The 22,099-nt window shown below is 44.7% G+C and overlaps 1 protein-coding gene across 3 annotated transcripts in view; it reads left to right on the top strand.

Moving 5' to 3' along the window:
• The window catches only part of LHFPL3 (lipoma HMGIC fusion partner-like 3), a 461,462-nt gene that overhangs the window by 405,199 nt on the left and 34,164 nt on the right, over window positions 1-22,099 (top strand). The window contains exon 3 of one of the 3 annotated variants that reach the window (XM_006774899.2): window positions 15,669-15,696. The exons of 1 other annotated variant lie outside the window; for it this stretch is intronic. In XM_006774899.2, coding sequence (XP_006774962.1) covers window positions 15,669-15,685 — 17 coding nt within the window. In that variant the 3' untranslated portion in view covers window positions 15,686-15,696. Of the gene's footprint in view, window positions 1-15,668; window positions 15,717-22,099 lie in introns of all 3 variants that reach the window. One more of the 3 variants, XM_006774898.2, reaches the window with a different exon arrangement.

The raw sequence follows: 22,099 nt of genomic DNA, 5'->3' as shown, positions 1-22,099 counted from the left end.
CAAAATTTCTCCTAGTTGATAACCACTGGCCTAGAGGAAGGAATGACTTCTTCTAATTCTCATAAAGGCACCATATGGACTGGCAGTGGGCCATTAGCAAACTCCTCTGTGTCCACCCCTAAGACCAAGGAAGCTATATCAGCGTCAGGGAATCCCAGATGGAATACAGGTTCAACATAGATGTGGTCTTCAGAGAGAAAGGACACTGATGGGAGAATAAAAGTAAAGATAGAATTTTAAAGGATGATGGACTGATAGCCATAGATTGCTCTGTTTTCATTGTTCATTCTACCAAGAAGTGCTTGTTGAGTGTCTCCGTTATGACTTGTTTGGGCATACACCTGCAAGGGATACAAATCCAGAGTAACATGGAATCCCAGGCCTCCAGAACTTCACAGTCTGCATGAGGAAATGATCAGAAAGAAGTTCAACAGTAAGACTGCAGTCCATAACAATATGCAATGCACAAAAATAATGAGGCCTAAAAAATAAATAAATGAATGAATAAATAATGAATAATGAGGCCTGACAGTATATGCTGTAGGACATGGGAGGGTTCTCCAGGATGTGGAAAATGTTACCAACAGCTCCCCAGACTATAAGTAAATTCAGAGAAAGAAGATGAGTTCATTCCAAAGGTTTTTATTGCAAAACATTTTAATTACGTAAGTATCCTTCGCCCGAATGAAAAGTTTGGAAGTTCTAGACCTCGTCCTGCCCTAAGCAGCTGTGTGGCCCATGCCAGCCACTTAACGGCTCTAGGTCTCAGTTTTTCCATCTCTGAAATGAGGTGACTGGACCAGATGATCTCTCAGCCATTCCAGCTACAACATTCTGTGACTCTGGGCCCTGTTCATTGATTATGCCCAGGTCATTGTATTTCTTAAGCAGTTTTGGGTTTCTGAGATTAATTTCTCATCCTGTGACATATTTCATCCCAGAATGTTTTAGATGAAAAATGGTCTTTCCAAGCCTGCTTTAGCTTGAAATATATATTACGCCATAAAGATCACTATAGATTTGTAAAGCAAAATTCGGAAACATTAAATAGCCCGTAAGTGCTTCAAAATTAATTTGATCTCACATGTGTCTGTGAATGAATGAGCTTGACATAGCCTTTCAATTTTTCGCTCCACTTCAGGGAGTGCACAAAGTACAAGCTGTAAATCAGCCTCCACATTTGCTGATGTGGCCACTAAGCTGGGAGAGAAAGAGAAGGAAATATGGCTAATAAACTATTCAAACAAGATTTAAAGGCTTGAAGCACACAGGGCGCCAGCTTGTGACTTGCTTTCTTTGAATTACTCAGGCTCTTGTGGCTCAGGTTGTGTAGACACACAGAGTGGCCACTGGAAACAGTGGGTCCAATAACTCAAGACAGAACAGTACTTAACCTTGATTATCCATTCAAGCTGGTATGTGTGAGTGGAGGAGAGAGAGAGAGGAAATGTGTTAACATGCAAGGGTTTTAGAAGGAACTAGAACTGAGGTCAGAAGGATACAAATGATTGCATAACTTCCCCACTCGTGGGTCAGCCTGGATCAAGCATAGCAACAGTGAGCCTGATGTACTGGAGCGCATTTAGAGATGTCCATGCAACGGATTGGTATAGCATTTGCTATCACGCATTAGCTGCTCTGTGAGAAGAGCAGCAACATGGGAATATGATGGACTTGGGGTCAGATTGACCTAGGATTAAATCTTAGCTCTACCCCTTTCTACATGTGTGTCTTTAGACAAGTTAGACTCCATTTTTCTATCTATAAAATGTGTGTGATAAGGCCTGTCATCCATGAAGGGATTAAATGAAATAATGTGTGCTTCAGGATTAAGTCTGTGAATAAGAAAACCCAAATTATATTAGTAGTGCCTTAAACATGGTAGAGGTTGGTTTTCTCCTTCCTATATTATGAAGTCTAATTGTAGCAGTGAAGAGCTGGCAAGAGGACTCCATGTATCAAGAAAGTCCCAGGTTCCTTCTTTATTTCACTGTATTATCTTTAGCATGTGGCTTCCATCCTCAAGACTACCTTGTGAGCATAAGATGGTTGCTGCAGCTCCAACCATCACATTTGCATGTCAGACAGGAAGAAAGAAGAGGGAAGGACAAGAAGAGGCCTGCCTCTCAGCTAAGTCTTTAACGAGTTTTTCTAGATGCCCCACCAAATAATTTTTATTTATTTATAATTCCATAGCCATACCCGACTTCAAGGGAGACTGGAAAAGTTGGGATTTTAGCTGAAACATTGCCCCGGCAGTATATAGAGGATTAAAGCAGAGGAAGAGGATGGATGGTTGGTGATTAATTAGTGATCTCTCTCATAGTATGTAAAGCACCTAGCAGACGGAAGGTACTCGATAAATAATAGCTATTAATTATCCTTAACGCTATTTTGGAAATGCTTGGCCCTCTCACCATGCTGACTCCCACAGTGGGCCTCTCCCATCTTTGGGACGAGGTCCATCCCTCCTAGGCCTCCCACACTTTGGGGACCTCACAGAGGAGGCTGACCCTCCTTCAGGCCACAGGCCTTTATAGTTTTGAAAGCAGCTGTCCTGTGCTCATCAGGACACCTCAGCCCCAGAGACTGCCCCCAGGTACCTCAAGTCAGACAGTGCTGTCAGAAGTCCTGAGCGTGCTTCTCTAAACTAATCTCTCTGTAGCTGGGGCTCCCACAGCAGAGCGTAATCATCCGCGTATGGGCGACCCAAGAGGAACGAGAGAAGGCCCATCAGTTCCTAGTCATAGATGTGCTCCTTGCAGCTCCCTCCTGCCATTTGTGACTCTCGGCAATGATTCTAAGACAGCCCAGCCCTCCTTCTATAGGACAGTCTAAGAAACACAGTTAACCCTCCTGGGCTCTGGTGCCCTCAGCGCAGAGAGGCAGGGCCCCAGAGTCTCTGTCCCCACCTCCTCAAACTCCCTGGACCAGCAGGTATTGCCTATTCACTGAATTCACAGGCGCAAAGGCCCAAGGGAGAACCTCACAGGATGGGGGGGAAGGGGGGCAAGAGCCCCTGCTACCACAAGCAGAGACCTCAGTAACTCATATCTAGCTCCTTCTTCCAGCTCCTTGTCTGAAACCAGGAGACCTAGGTGCCCCGGTACCCTTCCAGCAAAGGAGCTGTGTCCCAGGGGTACAGGCCTGACAGCCCTTTCCGGGGGTGAGGCAACCAGCTGCCCTCCTGTTCTCCAAACGGGGGTGTTGGGTGAAGGCTCCTCGGGCCAGAGAAGCTGAAGTAGTCAGACAAACAGATGGCATAAGTAGGAAGGTAAAGGAAAAAGATATCCCTAAACATACTGACCCCAAGTCCCATAGTTAGGAGGCCCAGGCTGTGGTTTGGTCCCAGGACTTAGTCCCAGCTCTCCCTTCAGAGGAGACAGAGCACCCGCATTGAGAGTCCCTGAGGGGTGCCACCCTCACTGACCAAGAGTCCACAGCCAGGCTTGCCCCCCTATCAAGGGCAAGCAGAAATGAAGCAAAGCAACAAAAGGACCTATGGGTGCAGTGGGGAGTGTTAGAGGTCACGGGTACCTTTAAGTCATGGAATACGGGGCTGCTTGTGGGATATACAGAGGAAAACGTGGCTTTCCTTTGGATGCGTTGAGTGTCCATCCCGGTTTACTGAGGACAGTCCAGTTTACACCTGCTGGTCTGTCGTCATTACTCATAGCACCCACTTTCGCTCTCAAAAGTGACCCGGTTGGACAACAAATGACAAGGTGACTCTACATTGGAGAGGGACTGGAAAGTATAAAAAAATTATCCTTTTGGTAACTTTTCTCTTATAACTTATATTTATAGCTGGAAACAGGCCATTTTACCATATGACCATATGATTTTAATTACATTCTTATCCAAACCAAGTTATCTTAAACTAGTATGTCATCAAGTTGCACTTTTGTAAAATATATTTTTATTGATTTTAGAGAGGAAGGGAGAGGGATAGAGAGATAGAAGCATCAATAATGAGAGAGAATCATTGATCGGCTGCCTCCTGCACGCTCCCTACTGGGGATCAAGCCCACAACCCGGGCATGTGCCCTTGACCGGAATTGAACCTGGGACCTTTCAGTAGAGGCACAGGAAATGCCCGTCATACAGTAGACACTCTCATCCCTCTCCCTGATTAGCCCTTCAGTTATTTGGGGACTGATGACGTGTGTACTATGTAAAAATGTCCAGCCCTCTTCCTCTTCTGTTTTTCTGTCTTTGCTATTTCCATGTATACGGATGAAGGTCAAGCTGAAACAGTGAGAAAACTTTGAAATGGAATGAAACTTACAGAAATCAGCATTGTTCTCTGTTATTTTCTGCTCCAGTAACAGAGCTTGGCACCGAAGACAGACTTGAATATCTGGGGCTTTAGATGCAGACCGTTGTCATTGGGCCTTTCTGGTGGGAAAACTAAAGTTGGTTGTGTTGTCCATCATTCTATTGGCAATATTACATGGCATTACATCCCCCATAGAACATAAAGAAAATGGGTAACTATAAAGGACCAAAGTTTTCTCCCAGCTACACAGTCAGTAACTTTCATTCACGGGGCTTGAATACATACATCTGAGGAGAAGATGGTCTTTATAACCAATGTTCACTCTGTACAAATGTGTCACGGAGTAATATTCCTGTAAGACATATTTAACCTAGCAAATTGAGTCCTAAAGCATTTCTTTTACTCTGTTATTTCTCATTTAGAGTACTCTTTCATCTGTCTCAGAAAGCTCTCTCCCTGTCATGGCTCATCACCTTGTCTTAGGATCTTTCTGTTCAGTATTTCTGCTTGATGCAAAGGTCAGACCAGAATAACTAAATCCTCAGGAGGACTTTTCTGTCTCTGGATTTCATCAGGGTTCAGTCTCAAGCTCCTTCTGAAACCTCACGTGTGTGTGTGTGTGTGTGTGTGTGTGTGTCCTGGATGCCCTTGGCTATCACCAGTGCTGTTGCCTCTTGACCTTAAATATTTTGTAGCATCATTTGTTTCCAGAAATCACCTGTTTATACCTATTAGACATCAGTGGGCTGGGCAAGAACGACCAAGATGCAAGCCCAGATGCCAGATAAGGTGTGGCAGTTGCCATTGTCCAGTAGAGACAAACATTTGCACAAATGAGAGTGGGGCAGAAGGAAGACTTAGGGCCAAAAGCCAGATGACAGACTTCTATCATTCCACGGCTAATCAACACACCACGTGTGCAGAATCCATTCAGCGTGGCCTGCTCGGGTCCTGGAGGCAGAGAAGGCACTTTCAGTTTCATGATGATGTGGATGGTACATGCCCATGGAACTCCTTTATCATATCTCTTTAGTGCTGAAAACTTTGTTCATCTCAATTGATGTTCTCAGATCATTAAAGGCCATTGTAGCCTTGGAGAGGTAGAGATAACTTTTATGTTGATGCAGGTGGGAGACCATTTGTCAGCCAGATTTATATTCATTAAACAAATATCAATTCCTATTTTCTGGCATTGCCTTTTTGCCATTCATTCCTTCCTTGCATTCTTTTCAGTTGTATAGATTTCATTAGAAATTTTCTATCACTCTTAACAGTTTGGTCTCTGAAGTCAGATGCCCCGGGTTCAAATATTGACCCTTTAATTTACTAACTATGGGTCCATGGGAGATGCATTTAACCATTAGGACCTCAGTTTACTGATCCTGTCTAATGGAAATGAGAATAGTGCCTACCTGATTGACTTCTTGAGATTAACTGAGTTAATTCTCTTAAGGCCTTAGCATCAGACACAGTAAGCACTCATTAAATATTGTTCAATCAGCCAACATTTGCTGTGTGTTTTGCTACTAAGACTGGTTTTTAAATTTTCTCTCCCTGATGGTCCACTCTTTGTATCTAGGCAGCCGACATCCCGAGCTTAAGATTTGCTGTAGGCACAAACAGCACCAGCAAACAAATAATATGAGATGAGCTATGGTCCTCGAGCAGTAGGGTAGTTACTAGTTCATTCATTTTTTCATTCTGTAAATACTTACTGAGCACCTACTATGTTCTAGGAGATGGAAATAAAGTAGTGAACCGTGTAGACAAAATCCCACTTCTCCTATAGTTTGTTTTCTAATGGGGAAAGACAAACAATAAATAAATTCATAAGACAAGAATGTATCAGAGAGCCGAAAGTGCTTTGCAGAGAATTTAAACTGGGTAATATGATAGGCAGTAACCAAGTGGCTCCCTCAGGTGGGATGTTCAGGGAGGGACTCTGAGGATGTGACATTTAAGTGAAATCTGGAGAGACTGATATAAGAACAATCACTGAGAAAGAATTCCAGGCAGTGGAAAAAGCAAGTGCAGAGATCCAAAGATGGGAATGAGGATCAGAAAGATGGCCAGTGTGACTGAACAGTAGTAAGAGGGACAGGGGTATGAAATGAATCTGGAAGGTAGGCAAAGGCCAAGTCCTACAGGCTGTATAAGCTATGGGAAGGAATTTGGGTTTTATTCCAGCTATGAGGGGAGCTATTGGATGGCTGTGGACAAGAAGCGATATAATCTGACAAGTTTTTAAAGACACTTCCTGGCTGTCTTGCCACTGTCTTTACTGTCAGCATGTATGTCTGGCCCCATATGCTTGGGAATTTATTGTCTTTGGAAGAAGCTATCCCACACAGCCACACAGGAAGAAGTGCTCAGAAGACCAAGAGGCCATGGCATGCTGGTCTGAAAAGCCCATGGTTCTTTCACCATTTGTGCTTTTAGAAGGTGACAAGATGAAAACAGTGATTGAAGCAAGAAGTTGACCGTCTGCCCTGAGAATTAAAGACCAGAAAAACAGTATCAAGACTGTAGTGAATGCCCAGCCAGTGTGGCTTATTGGATTGAAAGGTCCAATACACCAAGAGGTCTCTGGTTCGATTCCCAGTCAGAGCACATGCCCAGGTTGGGGGCTCAACCCCCAGTAGGGGGCATGCAGGAGGTAGCCAATCGATGTTTACCTTATCAGTGTTTGTATCTGTCTCTCCTTCTCACTATCTCTAAAGTCAGTAAAAAATATTTTTTAAAAGACTGCAATGAACATGAGTCCTACCTTCCAGCAACCTGTTTTTCATGAGTTCATTGTGCCCTCCCAGTCATTTTGATATTCTAGAAGAATTGAAGACCTACCCCTGCTGAGCAGAGAGGAGTCAGGTTAATTTTTGAGATGTACCACAAACGAGATCCCAAGAACACATGACTATTACAGATTGTGAGTCTACGTAGAGTCCCTTCTAGAAGCTGTGTCTCATAGAACGTCAATTTACCTCTGAGAACAAATGAAAATTGCACCCAGTGTGGTGTCTGGGTTCTGGAACTCGTGCAAATGTATTTGGGAATAATCCCAATGAGAATAAAATAAGCATCTTTCCTAATATTTCATGCTGATGAAGATTTTTGTTCCATTAGGAAACTATCAATGTGTCTACAACAAACACTGGGCATGGACTCAGGAACCCCAGGTTCTGACCTCACCTCAGCCACCAATGTGTTGTGTTTAAAGTTTGGCAGAGTATTTGACTCTGAAGTCTGCCCATCTCGGAAGGAAGGAATTGGACTAATTCCATCTTGGATCATTCTCAACTCTCACATTTGATTGTACAGATACCATCATCCGGATTTTCTAGTGGCCCACAGTTGTGAGGCAGCAGGGATAAGGCAGGGGCATCTGGTTTACCCCACAGCTGATTGAACCATAGAGGAGTTAAACCTATACTTTTGACTTCTTTAGCATCATGTCATTATCAGTTGAACCAGCCATCTCTACAGTGAGGAGGAATACAGATGAAGTGAGTTTTCTTCCTCACGAAACTATATCATTTTTTTAATATATTTTATTGATTTTTTACAGAGAGGAAGGGAGAGAGATAGAGAGTTAGAAACATCAATGAGAGAGAAACATCGATCAGCTGCCTCCTGCACATCTCCTACTGAGGATGTTCCCACAACCCAGGTACATGCCCTTGACCGGAATCGAACCTGGGACCTTTCAATCCGCAGGCCGATGCTCTATCCACTGAGCCAAACCGGTTTCGGCAAAACTATATCATTTTTAATAATGCTGTGGTTAGCCCTAGCCGGTTTGGCTTAGTAGATAGAGCATCAGCCTGGAGTCCCAGGTTTGATCCCAGTCAAGGGCACATGCCTTTCAGGCTCAATCCCCCACCTTCACTGGGGCACATGTGGAAGGCAACCAATTGATATGAGAACACATCTAAGTTTCTCTCCCCCCATCCACTCTCTCTAAAAATTAATGGAAAAATATCCTCAGGTAAGGATTACCAACTAATCCTATATAATAAATAGGGAATATGAATTGACTGTCACACCCTCACAAGATGACAGCGCCCACGGCCACAAGATGGTGGCACCCCACCACCACCACCACCACCACTGACTGAGGTGCAGGCAAGCCTTGGATGGCGGCTGCCCAGCTGCCTAGGGCTGGCCCAAGGCACAGGTAACCAGGACTGGCCAACGCTTGTGCTGCTGGCAGTGGCAGCAGCAGAGGTGTGATGGGGACGTCGCCTTCCCCTGATTGCCAGATCACCTCCCGCCCCTGAGGGCTCCCGGACTGTGAGAGGGGGCAGGCTGGGCTGAGGGAAAATTCATGCACTGGGCCTCTAGTAATAATAATAATGCTATAGTTTAAAAAATTTTAATATAAGAAACTGAAGCTTGGAGAAGTTAAGTAATTTGAGAACGGCTAGAGCATACAAGATTTAAACCCAGGTTGACTCCAGGGAAATTCAGCTGCCACACTCCAGTGCCATCACTTACTTATTTCACCATATTGCACAATATATACACATTGTTAGATGCTCAGTAAGTATTCTTGAATGAATAAATGTTTTATGCTCTGCTAACTTGCTTCAATATTTAGTCATGCTGCTTTGGAGAAGTAGTATAGCCTTGTTAACCAGAAGGCGTGCTCATTCTACTTAGACTTTGTGTGGAATTGTCCATGAGACCAGCCCCAGTAAACAGAACTTAACCTCTGTGATGGTTAATTTTATGAATCAAGTTGACTGGGCTCAGGGATGACCAGATAGCTGATAAAGATTTTCATTCAAAATTTTTAAATTTATTTCTGTGATGGTTAATTTTATACACCAACTTGATTGGGCTCAGGGATGACCAGATAGCTGGTAAAACATTATTTCTGGGTGTGTCTGTGAGGGCATTTATGGAAGAGATTATCATTTGAATCGGTAAAAATAAATCACCCTTACTAATGCAGATGAATGTCATCCAATCTCTGAGGGCTTGAATAGAATACAACGTTGGAGAAAGGGTCAGTTTGCTCTCTTGCTTGAGTTGGGACATCCATCTCCTCCTGCCTTTGGCCATCAGAGCTCCCGGCTCTCAGGCCTTAGGACTCAGACTGGGACTTACACCACCAGCCCCCAGATTCTAGAGTATTTGGACTCAGACTGGAACTTAATGCCATTAGCTCCCCTGGTTCTCGGGCTTTTGGTCTTGGACTGAATTACACCACTGACTTTCCTGGTTCTCCAGCTTACAGGTAGCAGATCATGGGACTTCTCAGCCTCCATAATTACATGAGCCAATTCTTATAATAAATCATATGTATGTAGTACATTTTATATCTATATATCCTATTGACTCTGCCTCTCTAGAGACCCCTGACTAATACAACCTCTATAAACTCTTGGGCACTTAACTTACATAAATGGTTCTTGACATTCTGAAAGTAGGCACGTCTCCCAACAGGGTTAGCCATTTTTTGGAGCAATGGTTCCCACCTAGAGGGATGGAGGTGGAGAAGACACATACGAACCACATGAGGAGCTTTTTCAAATCACAAGAGTTCCACCTGCAGCACTTCCCCTCCCCAGTGCGTTCTAACCCTACCTGGGTAGGGAAGGAAATGTTTAGCTGAATGCAAGTTCCCAGGTGTTTCTGATATGGTTCCCCAGGCATTTCAACCACTCCCAACCCCTCATACACAGCTCCATTGAGAAGTCACCACTTTAATGCAAGTCCGTTCTATCTTGTCATTAAATAAAGGCTGATCTTCTTATAATCTAAATTAATTGATGAGATGTTGATGTGTTTCTGACTTGAACATAAAGACACCAGACTTCCAACAGTATTGTTTATCAAATAATTATTCTCAGCACTTTCCAGATGGCTTTTAACTGAAGATGACTTGCATATTTATGTTTCACTGTATCTTTTTTCCAAATCTAACTTCTAAAGCATAGTGCACAGTGTGTGTTAGAATTTTATTAAAGAATAATAAATGTCCTAGAGCAGCACTGCCCACAGAACGATGACAGAAATGTTCTACATCTGCTCTGCCCAATACAGTGTCCCAGACACACGTGGCTTTTGAGCGCAATGTGGCGAATGAGACTGGGGAACTAAACTTTTATTGTATTTCATTTTAATTAATTTAAATTTAAAGTCATATGTAGCTAGTACCTACCATATTGCAACATGCAAGTATAGAGAAGCATCCTTTCATTATTTTTTAACCAAAATAATGTAGAACTACAATCTTTTTTTTAAAAAATCACTTTCCGTAAAATCCAAAACAAAAATACTAGTAACAACACTGTAAGAGCCAAAAAGAAATTCTAGCCCACTTACATTTCCACTGGGGAAAGAATTCTTCCCGAAAAAGAGAACTCTGACCGCCGAATAGAAGAGAGCAGGGAGGCAGGAAAGAGACATTCCCTAGGGAGCTCCCTGACAAATTCTCCGTGGTCTGTGAGACACTGAGTGGTGAGAGACTGTCAGGGAGAGAGAATTCCCCCTCAGAGGAAAATCTAAATGTGGTTGTAGCCACCTGCCGCCCCAGAAGGAGGACAGGATGGCAGCGTTAAATTCGGAAGATTGTAAAACAGGGAACTTTACTGTACAGGCCAGGCGAGGTGGATAAAGTGCATTTTAACTGATGGAACTTCACTCCTGAAGTCTAGACAGCGGCTGAGGCTGCCTAGATGACAGATTGGAAACCTCTACCTCTTTTGTTCTAGAAAACTAGCATTTCCATTAAAAGTACCATACCACTAGGGTAGGATTGTGCTGAAATTTCTCATCTGAAGCAAATATTCGGGAAATCACAGTGACCCAGGATTCAGAGACAACTAGGGTGACAAGGTTAACAGGAATACAGGACACACAGGCTTCAATATAAAAATGTGAATGAACTTAAAAAAAAATCCATTCAATACAAAAGACATAGCTACTGAAGGAGCAAAGGCAGGAGGGGATATAAACTGAAGAAGTTCCTTGATGGGCCCAGAGAAGAGAGCGGAGACTCCATCTGAGCTAGGACAGTGTTTCTCAGAATGGATTTCAAGGGCATATTCTTGTGGGGACATGGGGGTCTTTGGGTTTAATAAGAACATTTAAGATTTGTGCTTTCCTTTTGCCAATTCTAAAGATAAAACTTGTCTTTTTTTCAGTGAGATTTTTCCATTGAAAATCATGTTCAATGGACGAGATTTTAGCTTTCTTTAGTAAATGTTTCTCAAATGCTGGTTGGCAAAATTTACCATCGGCCTGGGAGGATTATTTTTTTTATAAAGGGTTCTATAATTTATTCGAATTTCGGAATCAGTGGCCTAAAGGTAGACCACAGACATCTTTTGATCTTTATCTTCCTGAAGAAGTTCAAGCCGTTTGCTAACATTACCCTTAGCTTGCTTATGAGGAGATTAAACCTTTCCCAACTCAGAGGGCAGGCTGGGCATGTTACTCATATTCCTAATGGGAGTCATTGCTTAGAACGCTTCATTCTTGTGTTTAAAATGGAGACGGCGTGGTGGGGTAGTCCTGGATCATGAGTCAGACCTACCACTAGCCCTGACTGCCTCCATCAGGCTGCGTCTCTTGTCTTCCCAGGTCCTGGTGTCCTGATCCATAAAATGAAGCAGTGGGCTGGATAATTAATTGCCAAGGTCACATCCAGCCTAGATTTATTTGATTCTAACAATAAATTACAGTACCAACTTATATTTCTTCTTTGGAAGGCCTCTCAAGTAAAAATAATTTTCACTAGGATTATATTTCATTTATGTTCTTTTCATTGCTACTCTCTGCCATGGAGCTCTGAAGGCCCAGGAGGTGATGCATTTGAAGGAAAAATCAGTCAACACTCAGCATTCCACCTATTACCCACTACCACGAGGAAGTGGGAAATTAAACCATAGAACCCAAACTCCCAGGGCTCAGTGAAAATCACCCAGTAAAAGAAATCCTGCCTTAAGGGGACATTTGGGGGGCTTTTATAAAGTTTTGAATAAGTGAGACAGCTGTTCACTCAAGTGTGAGTAAATCAAATGGAAACATAAAGGCTAGGTCTGTTTTTATGTTTTGAGCATTATAGATGAAATTATTTAATGAGTAGAGTCTCAGCCTGTTAGTTGATCACCCACTAAGAGTGACTCATATACTTAGCAAGCCCTGTGAACAAAGGGGCCAGTATGCATGGCAATGGTACAAGACCTGTCTGCATCTATAGCAAGAGAAAAGCGTGCTGCACACACGTGTGCATAGAACCCCAGGTGGGATAAGACTATTCCTGTTCTCTAAGGAGTCCTCTCCCGATCTATGGAAAGATGCACATAAAGCATGTCCCGTTGCCTCAGCCTTGACTGGAATGTGATACCTGTGGTCAGAGGAATCCAGGAGAGGTTCACCTTGAAACCTGACTACTGGTATGTAGCTAAAACAGAGCACAGAACACCAAAATGGTTGTTGTGGATTGTCCTTTTTCCTACATGGCTACCCACTGACTGCTTGCACCTGGGGATATCTGTACAGCTTGGGAAAGAATTGGGCCCTGGGACCCAGAGCAGAACTTAGAAGCTGCTGCCATTGAACTCTTTAATAAAACTCACACTGTACAGGATGAGAATGCCATGGCTGCCTTCACTGCATCAAGGGCTCAGCCCTCCTCGGGCCTGAAGGACTCATTGACCCTCCAGGAGACGTGGCATTGCTTGTCCCATCAACAAGAAAAATGCGACTGCCTTCATCACGTCTGTGAAACTAAGGATCTTCTTCACAGTGTGGAATGAAAGTCCTCCAAAGCAAGAGAATGACTTATTTGAAATGATGCCCTTTGAAATCACCTTGTATTTCCCATCCTAGTTATAATTTGGCTAATTGCTTAATGATTCTGTTTAACTGTCTTCACTTCTGCAAACATCCGTTCATTAGAGTACTTTTTCTGGTTGGAAATCCCTTTGCTTCTCCAGCTATCCTCTCCCATTTGCACTCTGGCTGGAGCAACATTCTGATGCCATAAATAGCATCCCTTAAAAAAAAATGTCAAACGGATCAAGGTGTCTGTGTGTTCCGGAGCCCAAGCACCATGATCTATGTCCTTGAAACAGCTCCTGTGATTGGGATCTAAGACACAAGACTGTGTCTTTAAAAAGCCAGCTTTCCTGCCAGATGAAGCTGCGACCACTGGCAGCCCTGACCCCCTCCTGCTGTACTTGACATCGTAAGAGGCTGCCCAAGAAAGAAAAGCCCACACCCAGCCTCTAGGATCCTGCAGCCCAACTGGCAGCTGAACCTGAGAATATTACCCAGATCCAAACTCTGCTCTAAGCAGAGGCCTTCTCAGAGCCCAGCGACCAGTGCTTGGGCACCACAGATACACACACACAAACACACGCCCTGCCTGGTGGGAGGATGCAAGGAGCAGGAAGCTAAGCACTACTGCGGTTTCTGCAGGGATGAGTGCCTATCGAGGGAGGCAACCGACTCACATTTTTCTGGCAAAGATCGGTTAGGGGAGGCTACTAAACCAACGCTGCCGTTCCTTGTCATTCTTCCTTCTATATTTCAATACTGCTTATATTTTTCATGTGAAATGATGCTCTTAGTACCTGACTTTCCAACTTGAATAAGCAAATTGCTTCATCCAAACGTTCACATCCCAAAGAGGGCCAACACCAGCCCCCATGCCTTTGAGAAACTGAGAAAGGGCATGAGGAGACAGAGGGACAGAGGAGAGGCCTTGAGCTTCTATCCCGGAAAGTTCTGGGGCCAACAATGAGTAAGAAATGCCACAGTCAGGTAACAACCAAGGGAGAGAAGTAAGAAGAGGTCCAGGGGGGAAGCAGGAAGCAAGAGGCCATAAAATCAGATTCGAGGGAAGGAACCGGGTGTCCCTGGTCAGAAGCGAGGACAGCCCATTCATCTGGGTTTTCTGGAAAGCCACGTGTGTTTAAACAAGGCCTGTCTCAGTTGGCCCGTCTACATGTGCAAATGCACTACTACAGGGTGAGGGGCAGATTCACTCTGAGGGAAAGTGAAGAACTACCTGGGCACTGGTTCTGGCCAGCAGGGGCATGGAGTGATCAGCAAAGGCAGGCTCAGTCCTGGTCATCTTTACTTGCAGGTTCTTTTCAGGCTTAGAGCCCATTCTTTAGGGCTGCACTGCAGTATCCGGCCACATGAGGCCTAATGGGGGAGAGAAGTCCGTCCTCCTGCATGAGTTGGCCAGCCACCTGGTAGTCAAGACCCACCCCGTCCTGGCACGGGAACCTTTTAGCTGTTATCTGTATGAGGCACTGGATGGAAGCCAGTTAGCAAATGAAAGATGCTGTCAATCCAAAGGGATGATGATGTGTACACAGCCTTGACCTGTCCAACGTGAACCAGGCCTCAGGGTCTCATTGATCTGTGTTGATGCTATCGGTTTCATTTCATTTTATTTTATTTTGAATTTCTGGAATTGAGTTTTTTCGCACAAAAATATTTTTGATCCACAATTGGTTTAATCTACAGATGCAAAACGGAGGATATGGAGAGAAACTGTTCATTTTTCTTAAAAAGCTACTTCAGCCCATCTCAGTTGGTTGAAATGTCATCTTAATATGCCAAGGCTGCAGGTTTGATCCCTGGTCAGGGCACGTACAGGAGGCAACAAGTCAATGTTTCTCTCTTTCATTAGTGTCTCTCTCTCTCTCTCTCTCTCTCTCTTTCTCTCTCCCTCTCCCTCTCTCTCATTCTCCCTCTCCCTCTCCCTCCCTCTCTCATCAATAAACATACCCTCAGGTGAAGATTTTTTTTAAAGCTACTTCGAATTGCTTTGGTATTTGAAATGATGCCCTCAAGAGTTATAACAACACATGGAAATATTGCTCACCCCATGCAGTTTTAACTTTGTTCTTTCCTCCTGAACCTTTTGATTTCTTCTATTATTTTTTTTTTACAGAACATCTACAATTCTTTCCGAGCCTTGACTTTCTGTAGAAAACTTTTTATCGTCTATTGTGGGCTGTATTGCCTGAGGAAGCCAAAGATAAAGTAACAATAACAACAATGATAATAGATAATGTTTGGTATTGAATAGGACTATTCCAAGTAGTTCACGCCGTATTAATTCATTCCACCCTCGTTGCAACCTGATGAGTTGAGTAATACTATCAGACCCATTTAACAGATGAGGAAACTGAGGCACAGAAAGATACTTGCCTGGAGTCACACAGCTGGCAAGTGGCAGAGCCAAGATATGACACCATAGTCTGACTCTCAGAACTGTGCTTTTTCTTCGTCACTGTGAATTATCTCGCTATGAATGGCATGGCCAGGAATGATATTATTTTTAACTTTTCAGAGTAAAGTTCGAGCTCTTAATGTATTTTACCTTTAACTGTTCTGTTTTTCCCTCCCAAACTCTCAGATGATGGAAATGCTTAAAGCAAACTAAGGTAGTGTGAGACCACACCATGTAAGTGTGAGCATGGCTCCTGTGGGCCCACCTGTGTTCTGTGCGCTTCTGCCTACATTCCCGCATGTCCTCTCCGTGTGCTCGGATTCCTGCTTCCGCCGCTTGGTGCTTGGGCCGCATGAACCGTCGCTTTTAAGCCTAGATCTGATATCTTTGTCCCTGAGTTTATATTTGTGCTTCTCTCCCTACAATCCCGGCACATGGGCAGGAGCCAGAGCACCTGCAGCTGTCAGCCTGGCACCTCCCCAGGAAGGAGCTGGGGCCCCTGGGAATGCGTTTGGGTATTGTTCTCTGACAATGAGCCCTCAGATTGTCAGCTTTTAGGATTCTAATCACGTGTCTATGTTCTCACTGCAACATACTACTCCACCGTGCGGAAGCCTGGGGAGGCCTCTGTCCAGGCCATGGTCACCCATAGTGAGCCTCGGCCATGCAGTGCTCTTCTGGGCCACCTGCCTCCACAGGTTACTGCTCTGTGAGTCTCGGTAGGAACGGATGCCATGTGAAAACAAGCACCATGGTGCCAAGAAACAGGGCTTACATTTATTATTTTCTCTGTAAGTATACATACGGTGAACACACATATATTGAACAAACCTGAGGTTATGAGGATTATTAAATCAGATATGGGCCCTTCCTTGTACACACAGACACACACAGCCAGTCTGTTTTGGTGTTCCTTGACTCTATATGAACTCTGTTTCTACTTTGAGTGAATCAATATGTGAAAAACTAGATTTATAGGTAAATAACTTGGGGAGGAGGAATTTGTGCCTGACCAAGAGTAAACCTGGACCCTTTAAAATAAGATCCTACCTTACTGTGCCTCCCCCACCTGACTATGATTTCAGGATGGTAACTGCCTCTTATTTTCAATCTCAAAGTTTCAAGTGTGTGTTGAATGGGAATTTATTGGGGGGAAACTTTGCAAATTGTCAGAGATGATAAGAACTTAAAATTGAAGGGGCTCTCACAAGATGTGACAGAATTCTGTGGCTGAAGAAATGGATCCTTCACTCCAAACCCTTTGGTTCATACAAAATCACTGTGGTCTCAAAAGAGAAATTAACCCGTCCAAAATGGCAGAAACTGGATTGAAACTCAGTCCTCCTCTTTCCATCATAGCATCTTATCAGTGTATTGACCCAGCTCCTTTCTCTCTGGTTGAAAACCCACATACACAGCCAGGAGAGTTGTGGTTTTTTTTTAAGTTAAGGAGCCTACATCCCAAGAAAGGACTCAGGTCCCAGTCCTGGCTCTGTCACGAAATATCTGGGTGATCTTGGGAAAGTTACTGTGCCTCTCTGGACCCCAGGCTCTTCGTGTGTGATATGTATTTGAGAACAGCTGATTTCAAAAAGTACATGAAATAAGTTTGTTTCTAACCTCGGTCTGTTTTTCACGCCATTTCCTCCCAGCAGCATTCATTCCCCATTATAGGATTATGAAAAAAGTTATAGTCGGGCTGTGCAAATGGAGATAACCCTAAACAACAAATCAAATAGAAAGAGGACTTTCTCCCAGGCTGGTGTTTCTCAGTGGTTGAGCATCGACCTACGAACCAGGTCTTGGTTCGATCCTGGTCAGGACTCATGCCTGTTTTGCAGGCTAGATCCCCAGTAGAGGTCGTGCAGGAGGCAGCCAATCAATGATTCTCTCTCATCATTGATATTTCTATTTTCCCCTCTCCCTTTCTCTCTGAAATCACTAATAGTAATAATAATAATAATAATTTTTTAAAAGAGTGGGGGGGACTTTTCCAGCTTCTTCCAGGTCCTTCCTGTCCCTTTCCTAAGATAATCATTGTCCTGATGAGACCTCTAGTGGCCATATTGGAAACTGCAGGCATCTGAGGACAGGGGAGGAACCAAAGATACTGTGGGCAGCCCCGGAACCACACAGCCAAGCAGGCCACAGTGGTCTGGGGAGGCCACAGCCTGAAGTACTTTCTAGATAGAAGAAAGGAAGCATCTGTGTCCTGAGACCCCTGAAATATCCCCAGAGGATTGGTGGCCTGAAGTATGTGAATATAGCTCCACCCCCCAAAAAGTGCCTGGCTTATTAAACATTATCTCTGCTGGGTTATCCATGGTTATTCATGGTAATGAGAACTCTGCCTTCTTTTGTGCTTTCATTTATTCCTGCTTAGTTCAGGGATCTACTGGAAGTTCTAGGTTTAGCCAGTCCTTCTTGTCTAGGTTATAGAACAGACCTATAACCCCATTTTTATCTGAAACCGAACTGACTCCTGGGAGTCCAAAGCTCCAGCCACCAGAAGCCTGGTTACTTGGCACATGCACACCATTTGCTCCCTTAGGGCCCTGCCTCGGGGCCTGGCTCTGGGGCCAGTGGCCTGCACTGCTTTTCCAGACATTTGCCTCCCGATGAGGGAGGAAATAAGCTCTCCGACACCACTGCCTCCCACACTCTGGCCCTCAGTAAACAGCTTACACCTGACAGACACACGGCTGAACTGTTGTCATTGCTTTAACCCAGTGGTTCTCAAAGTGTGGTCCCCAGACCAGCAGCATGATCATCGCCCAGGAACCTATTAGAAATGCAGGTCCGTAGGCCCCGCCACAGACCCACTGAATCAGAAGCTCTCAAAGTGGGGCCCAGCCGTCCAGTTCTACAAACCCTCCCGGTGCTTCTAAGGCTCGGTCAAGTCTGAGAACCACCGCTCCAGGCGTGGACTCACATCTGTCAGTATGCTCAGGCCACGAGCTCTCAGCTTCTTTAAAATGTAGGTACCGACCCCTCGCCCACAGAGATTTAGTAGTTCTGCAGTGGGGATGCAGAAATCTGGTTTTTAACCCGTTGTCCCATGTTATTCTGATGTGGGAGGCCCTCCCATCACCACTTTGAGAAATCTTGCTCTAGAAAGAGCGGGGCCATCTTTGCAAGCACAGTTGAGTTTCCTCTCTCGAATTAGATATAAAGATTGTCCTCATATCTCTGCAGTCATGAAAGAGGTTTCAGGACGTGTATCAGAACACCCTGGGTCTTTAGAGGGGGTCATACTGTTCCCTTGACAAATCGGTGTTTGCAGCCACGGTGAGGAAAATCTCAGTGGAGTCTGCATCATAATATCAACGCCAGTGCCTCCCCCAGAAAGAGATCATTACTGAGAGGACAGAAAGTGCAGGGAACCTGGGGCTTCTTGTGAGGTTAGCGTCTGGGGTGCTCAGCCAGGCCCGGGCACGCAGCCGTGTGTCCTCTCCAGGCTGCAAGTCCGTCAGATGGCGAGCTGCTCTTTCTTCTCCTTCTCAAACAGAGATTCAGTGGAGCCTTCCCACCGGGACCCAAGAAGCTAGTTCATTATAACACCACTAGGAGGGAAGGGTTTTCAAGGCTTGAGGTTCTGAATACTCTTGGCTCATATGATCTTTGCTTTCACCCTGAAATGATAGAGTTCATTTTTGTGGATGCAAAGACCTAACTCTCCTCAGTGCCACTCTGGGTCCTGCTGGGAGCTCCGGAAGGGATTTTCCATTGCTCTTCTGGCCCATTTAACTTCCCCATCTACCCACCCCACCCCTACAGTTCTCTTCAGAGCACCCACCGGAAGCACGGGCTCTCCTCTGCCCTCCCCTACTTGTTCTTGGCTCCTGCACCAAGGCCCATTTAGCCCCACAGGGGATCTCAGCTCAGCAGAGCCCCTGTGGTTGGAGCTTAATGTTCTGCAGCCCCAGTCTAGCAGTCTGCTCTCTGTCTCTGGTGGCCAGAATCCCTGCTGATTTTCAGTCAGATGTTATGTGGATATCTCTTCCCAGCTCTGGTGCTATGGGCTGGGGAGCCCAGCTTGGTGTTGAGACCCTACGCTTCTCAGGGAGAACCCCCGACACAGCTGAGATATCCCTCTGGAATCTCAGCCACCACCATTGGGAGCGGGGCCAGCCCTCTTCATGTCTCCACCCTTTCTACCAGTCTCCATGTGACTTATTCTGTAAATCCTTGATTATAAGACTTCTCTGTAGCTAGTCTTCAGTTGATCATTCAGGGTGATGGTTCTATAATTTAGTTGTGATTTCACTTTGGTCCCGGGAAAGGTGAGTGTACCTTCAACCTACTCCACTGCCATCTTGGCTCTCTCTGAGAAGCTGTGATCTTGAAGAGGGTCTTATAACCAATGAACTGACCACATCACAGAAATCTCTCTCCACCCTGTGCATATTCGAGGTCACCTAGGAATGAGATGGGTGCTCATATAAATGCAGGAATCTCTTTGCCTTTTCATTATTTTGCATTTTCCCCCCTCTTGTGGACGAATAGGTACTAAGGTTGAAAGCAGCCTCAGCCATAGATTGGGAATATCCCCCCCGCCCCCCAGAGGATTAGAATTTCACCCCCACCATCAGGGGAGATTGTGTGGTACAGGCAGAATCAGCTGCATAATATGCAGGTCCAGTAATAGCTGAAAATTACCCAAAAAGCAGGAAAAAGTGCCATTAAAGGTACTAAAATACAAAGCTTTCCCATTTTTTCTTGTGATCTCTCTCTTGCTTTGTCATGTTATTTGTTTTTATTCTTTTTGTTGCTGTTATTGTGGTAAAATACACATAACATAAATTGCCATCTTAACCTTTTTACATTACACATTACAGGTACATCTTGCTCATTAAGTGTGCAGTTCAGCTATACTAGTATTAAATATATTCACATTTAAAGATACCAGTCATGGTGTCTTTTATTTGATATTTAATGCCATTCTAAGTAAATTAAAAATGTAAATTATTAGTATGAATTTTACCGTTCATTTGTGCAATGCCAGTTTAAATGCAAAGGTCAGAGCATTTAACTCATTTCTGCAATCATCGAAAGCATACTTCATATTTTTGTCCCTGGAGGATGCCTCAAGCTGGCTAGAAAAGACAAATACAGGCAGCCTCAGAAAGGTTGGAAGAAGGACAAGTAGGTTCCGCAGGCACAGACTGGGCTCGAGGGAGTTGGCTGGAGCACTCCATCTGGCACAGGGATATTCAGGACCTTCACAGGTGCTAAGACCCACCTTATGTGTCCACTCAGGCCTGCTGGCTGCTGGGATCTCCTCACCCCCAGGCCCCAGATTGACATGTTGTTTCCTGGCTTGGGATAGGCCCTGGGGAATCTCCCTTCCCATGTGGTTTCCCCAAACCCAAGGAGGACAGATGACACTCCCCCCTGGTTACTGCAACGTCTGTATCTGGACCGGGAATGAGCAGTCAGTTTGTCCCTCATCGAAGCTTTCTGACTGATGTCCACCAGGCACATGGCCAGTCCTGGGTGGGATGGCAACTGCTATGCTGTGTCCCAAGAGGCAGCAGGATAGGTGCAGCCAACTGTGACCTTACCCACCTATACCCAGGCCCTTGAGGGCAGTGATCACTGGCTGGGCACAAGGAGGGGAGAGTGAGCTGAGAACCTACCCTCCACCCCCTGGGGGAGCTGGGGACATGGGATGGGTGTTGGGAGAGGGAGGATGGAAGTGGAGGCAGCGGGAAGCAGGACATCCTGTGCTGTCTCCAAGCGTCCCCAACACACTGCATGCTCCAATGCTCCACTGTCCCATCAAATTTCACGCATAAGACACAGTGTCTAGACGCATGTTTCCTTGTCTTCCTATTTTGGCCAACCCTCAGGCTGGCTGACTGTGAGGATCAACCCTGATCACAGTGTTTGAGCTGCTGTGCACATGCTGAATACATGAATAGGAATTTGGCTTAGAAGATCTGGTGCCTGTTGAGATCTCCTTTGGATGGACCACTTGTGAAGCTAATTGGATTCTGCTCTGATGTTGTCTGATGCCATAAATGGACCAATAGCAATCAAGACTCAATTACAACAGAAGGGCTCACATAACCCACACAGAGGGCTTTCCTGGAGCACCCAGCTCAGGTAATCAAGGAGACTGTGCCACTGGGTCCCACAAGTCACCTACTATATAAGGCCACCCTACCAAGACTGGAGCATAGCAGATCTCCATTATAAATAGAAACAAACCCAAAGACTCAGCCAAAATAGGAAGACAAGGAAACATGCGTCAAATGAAAGAACAGGAAAAATCTCTAGAGAAGGAGTGAAATGAAATAGAGCAATTTATCAGAAATGGAGTTCAAGAAATGGTTATAAGGATCAGAAGGAACTAACTGAGAACTATAACAGCATCAAAAAAGGACTTAGAAACCATAAAAATAACCAGTCAGAAATGAAGAATGCAATATCTGAAATGAAGACTACACCAGAAAGAATAAGCAGTAGATTGGTTGGATAAAGCAGAAGATCAAATCAACGATTTGGAAAATAAGGTATAAGAAAACAGCCAATCAGAACAGCAAAAAGAAAAAAAAGAATGTTTTCAAATGAGATAGTTTAAGAAACCTATGGGACAATATAAAGCATAATAA

Source organism: Myotis davidii, unplaced genomic scaffold (genome assembly GCF_000327345.1).
Source record: "Myotis davidii unplaced genomic scaffold, ASM32734v1 scaffold125, whole genome shotgun sequence".
In the NCBI taxonomy this organism is placed as follows: Eukaryota; Metazoa; Chordata; class Mammalia; order Chiroptera; family Vespertilionidae; genus Myotis; species Myotis davidii.
The sequence above is the reverse complement of the archived record's forward strand: the minus strand, read 5'-3'. Positions and strand labels throughout refer to the sequence as shown.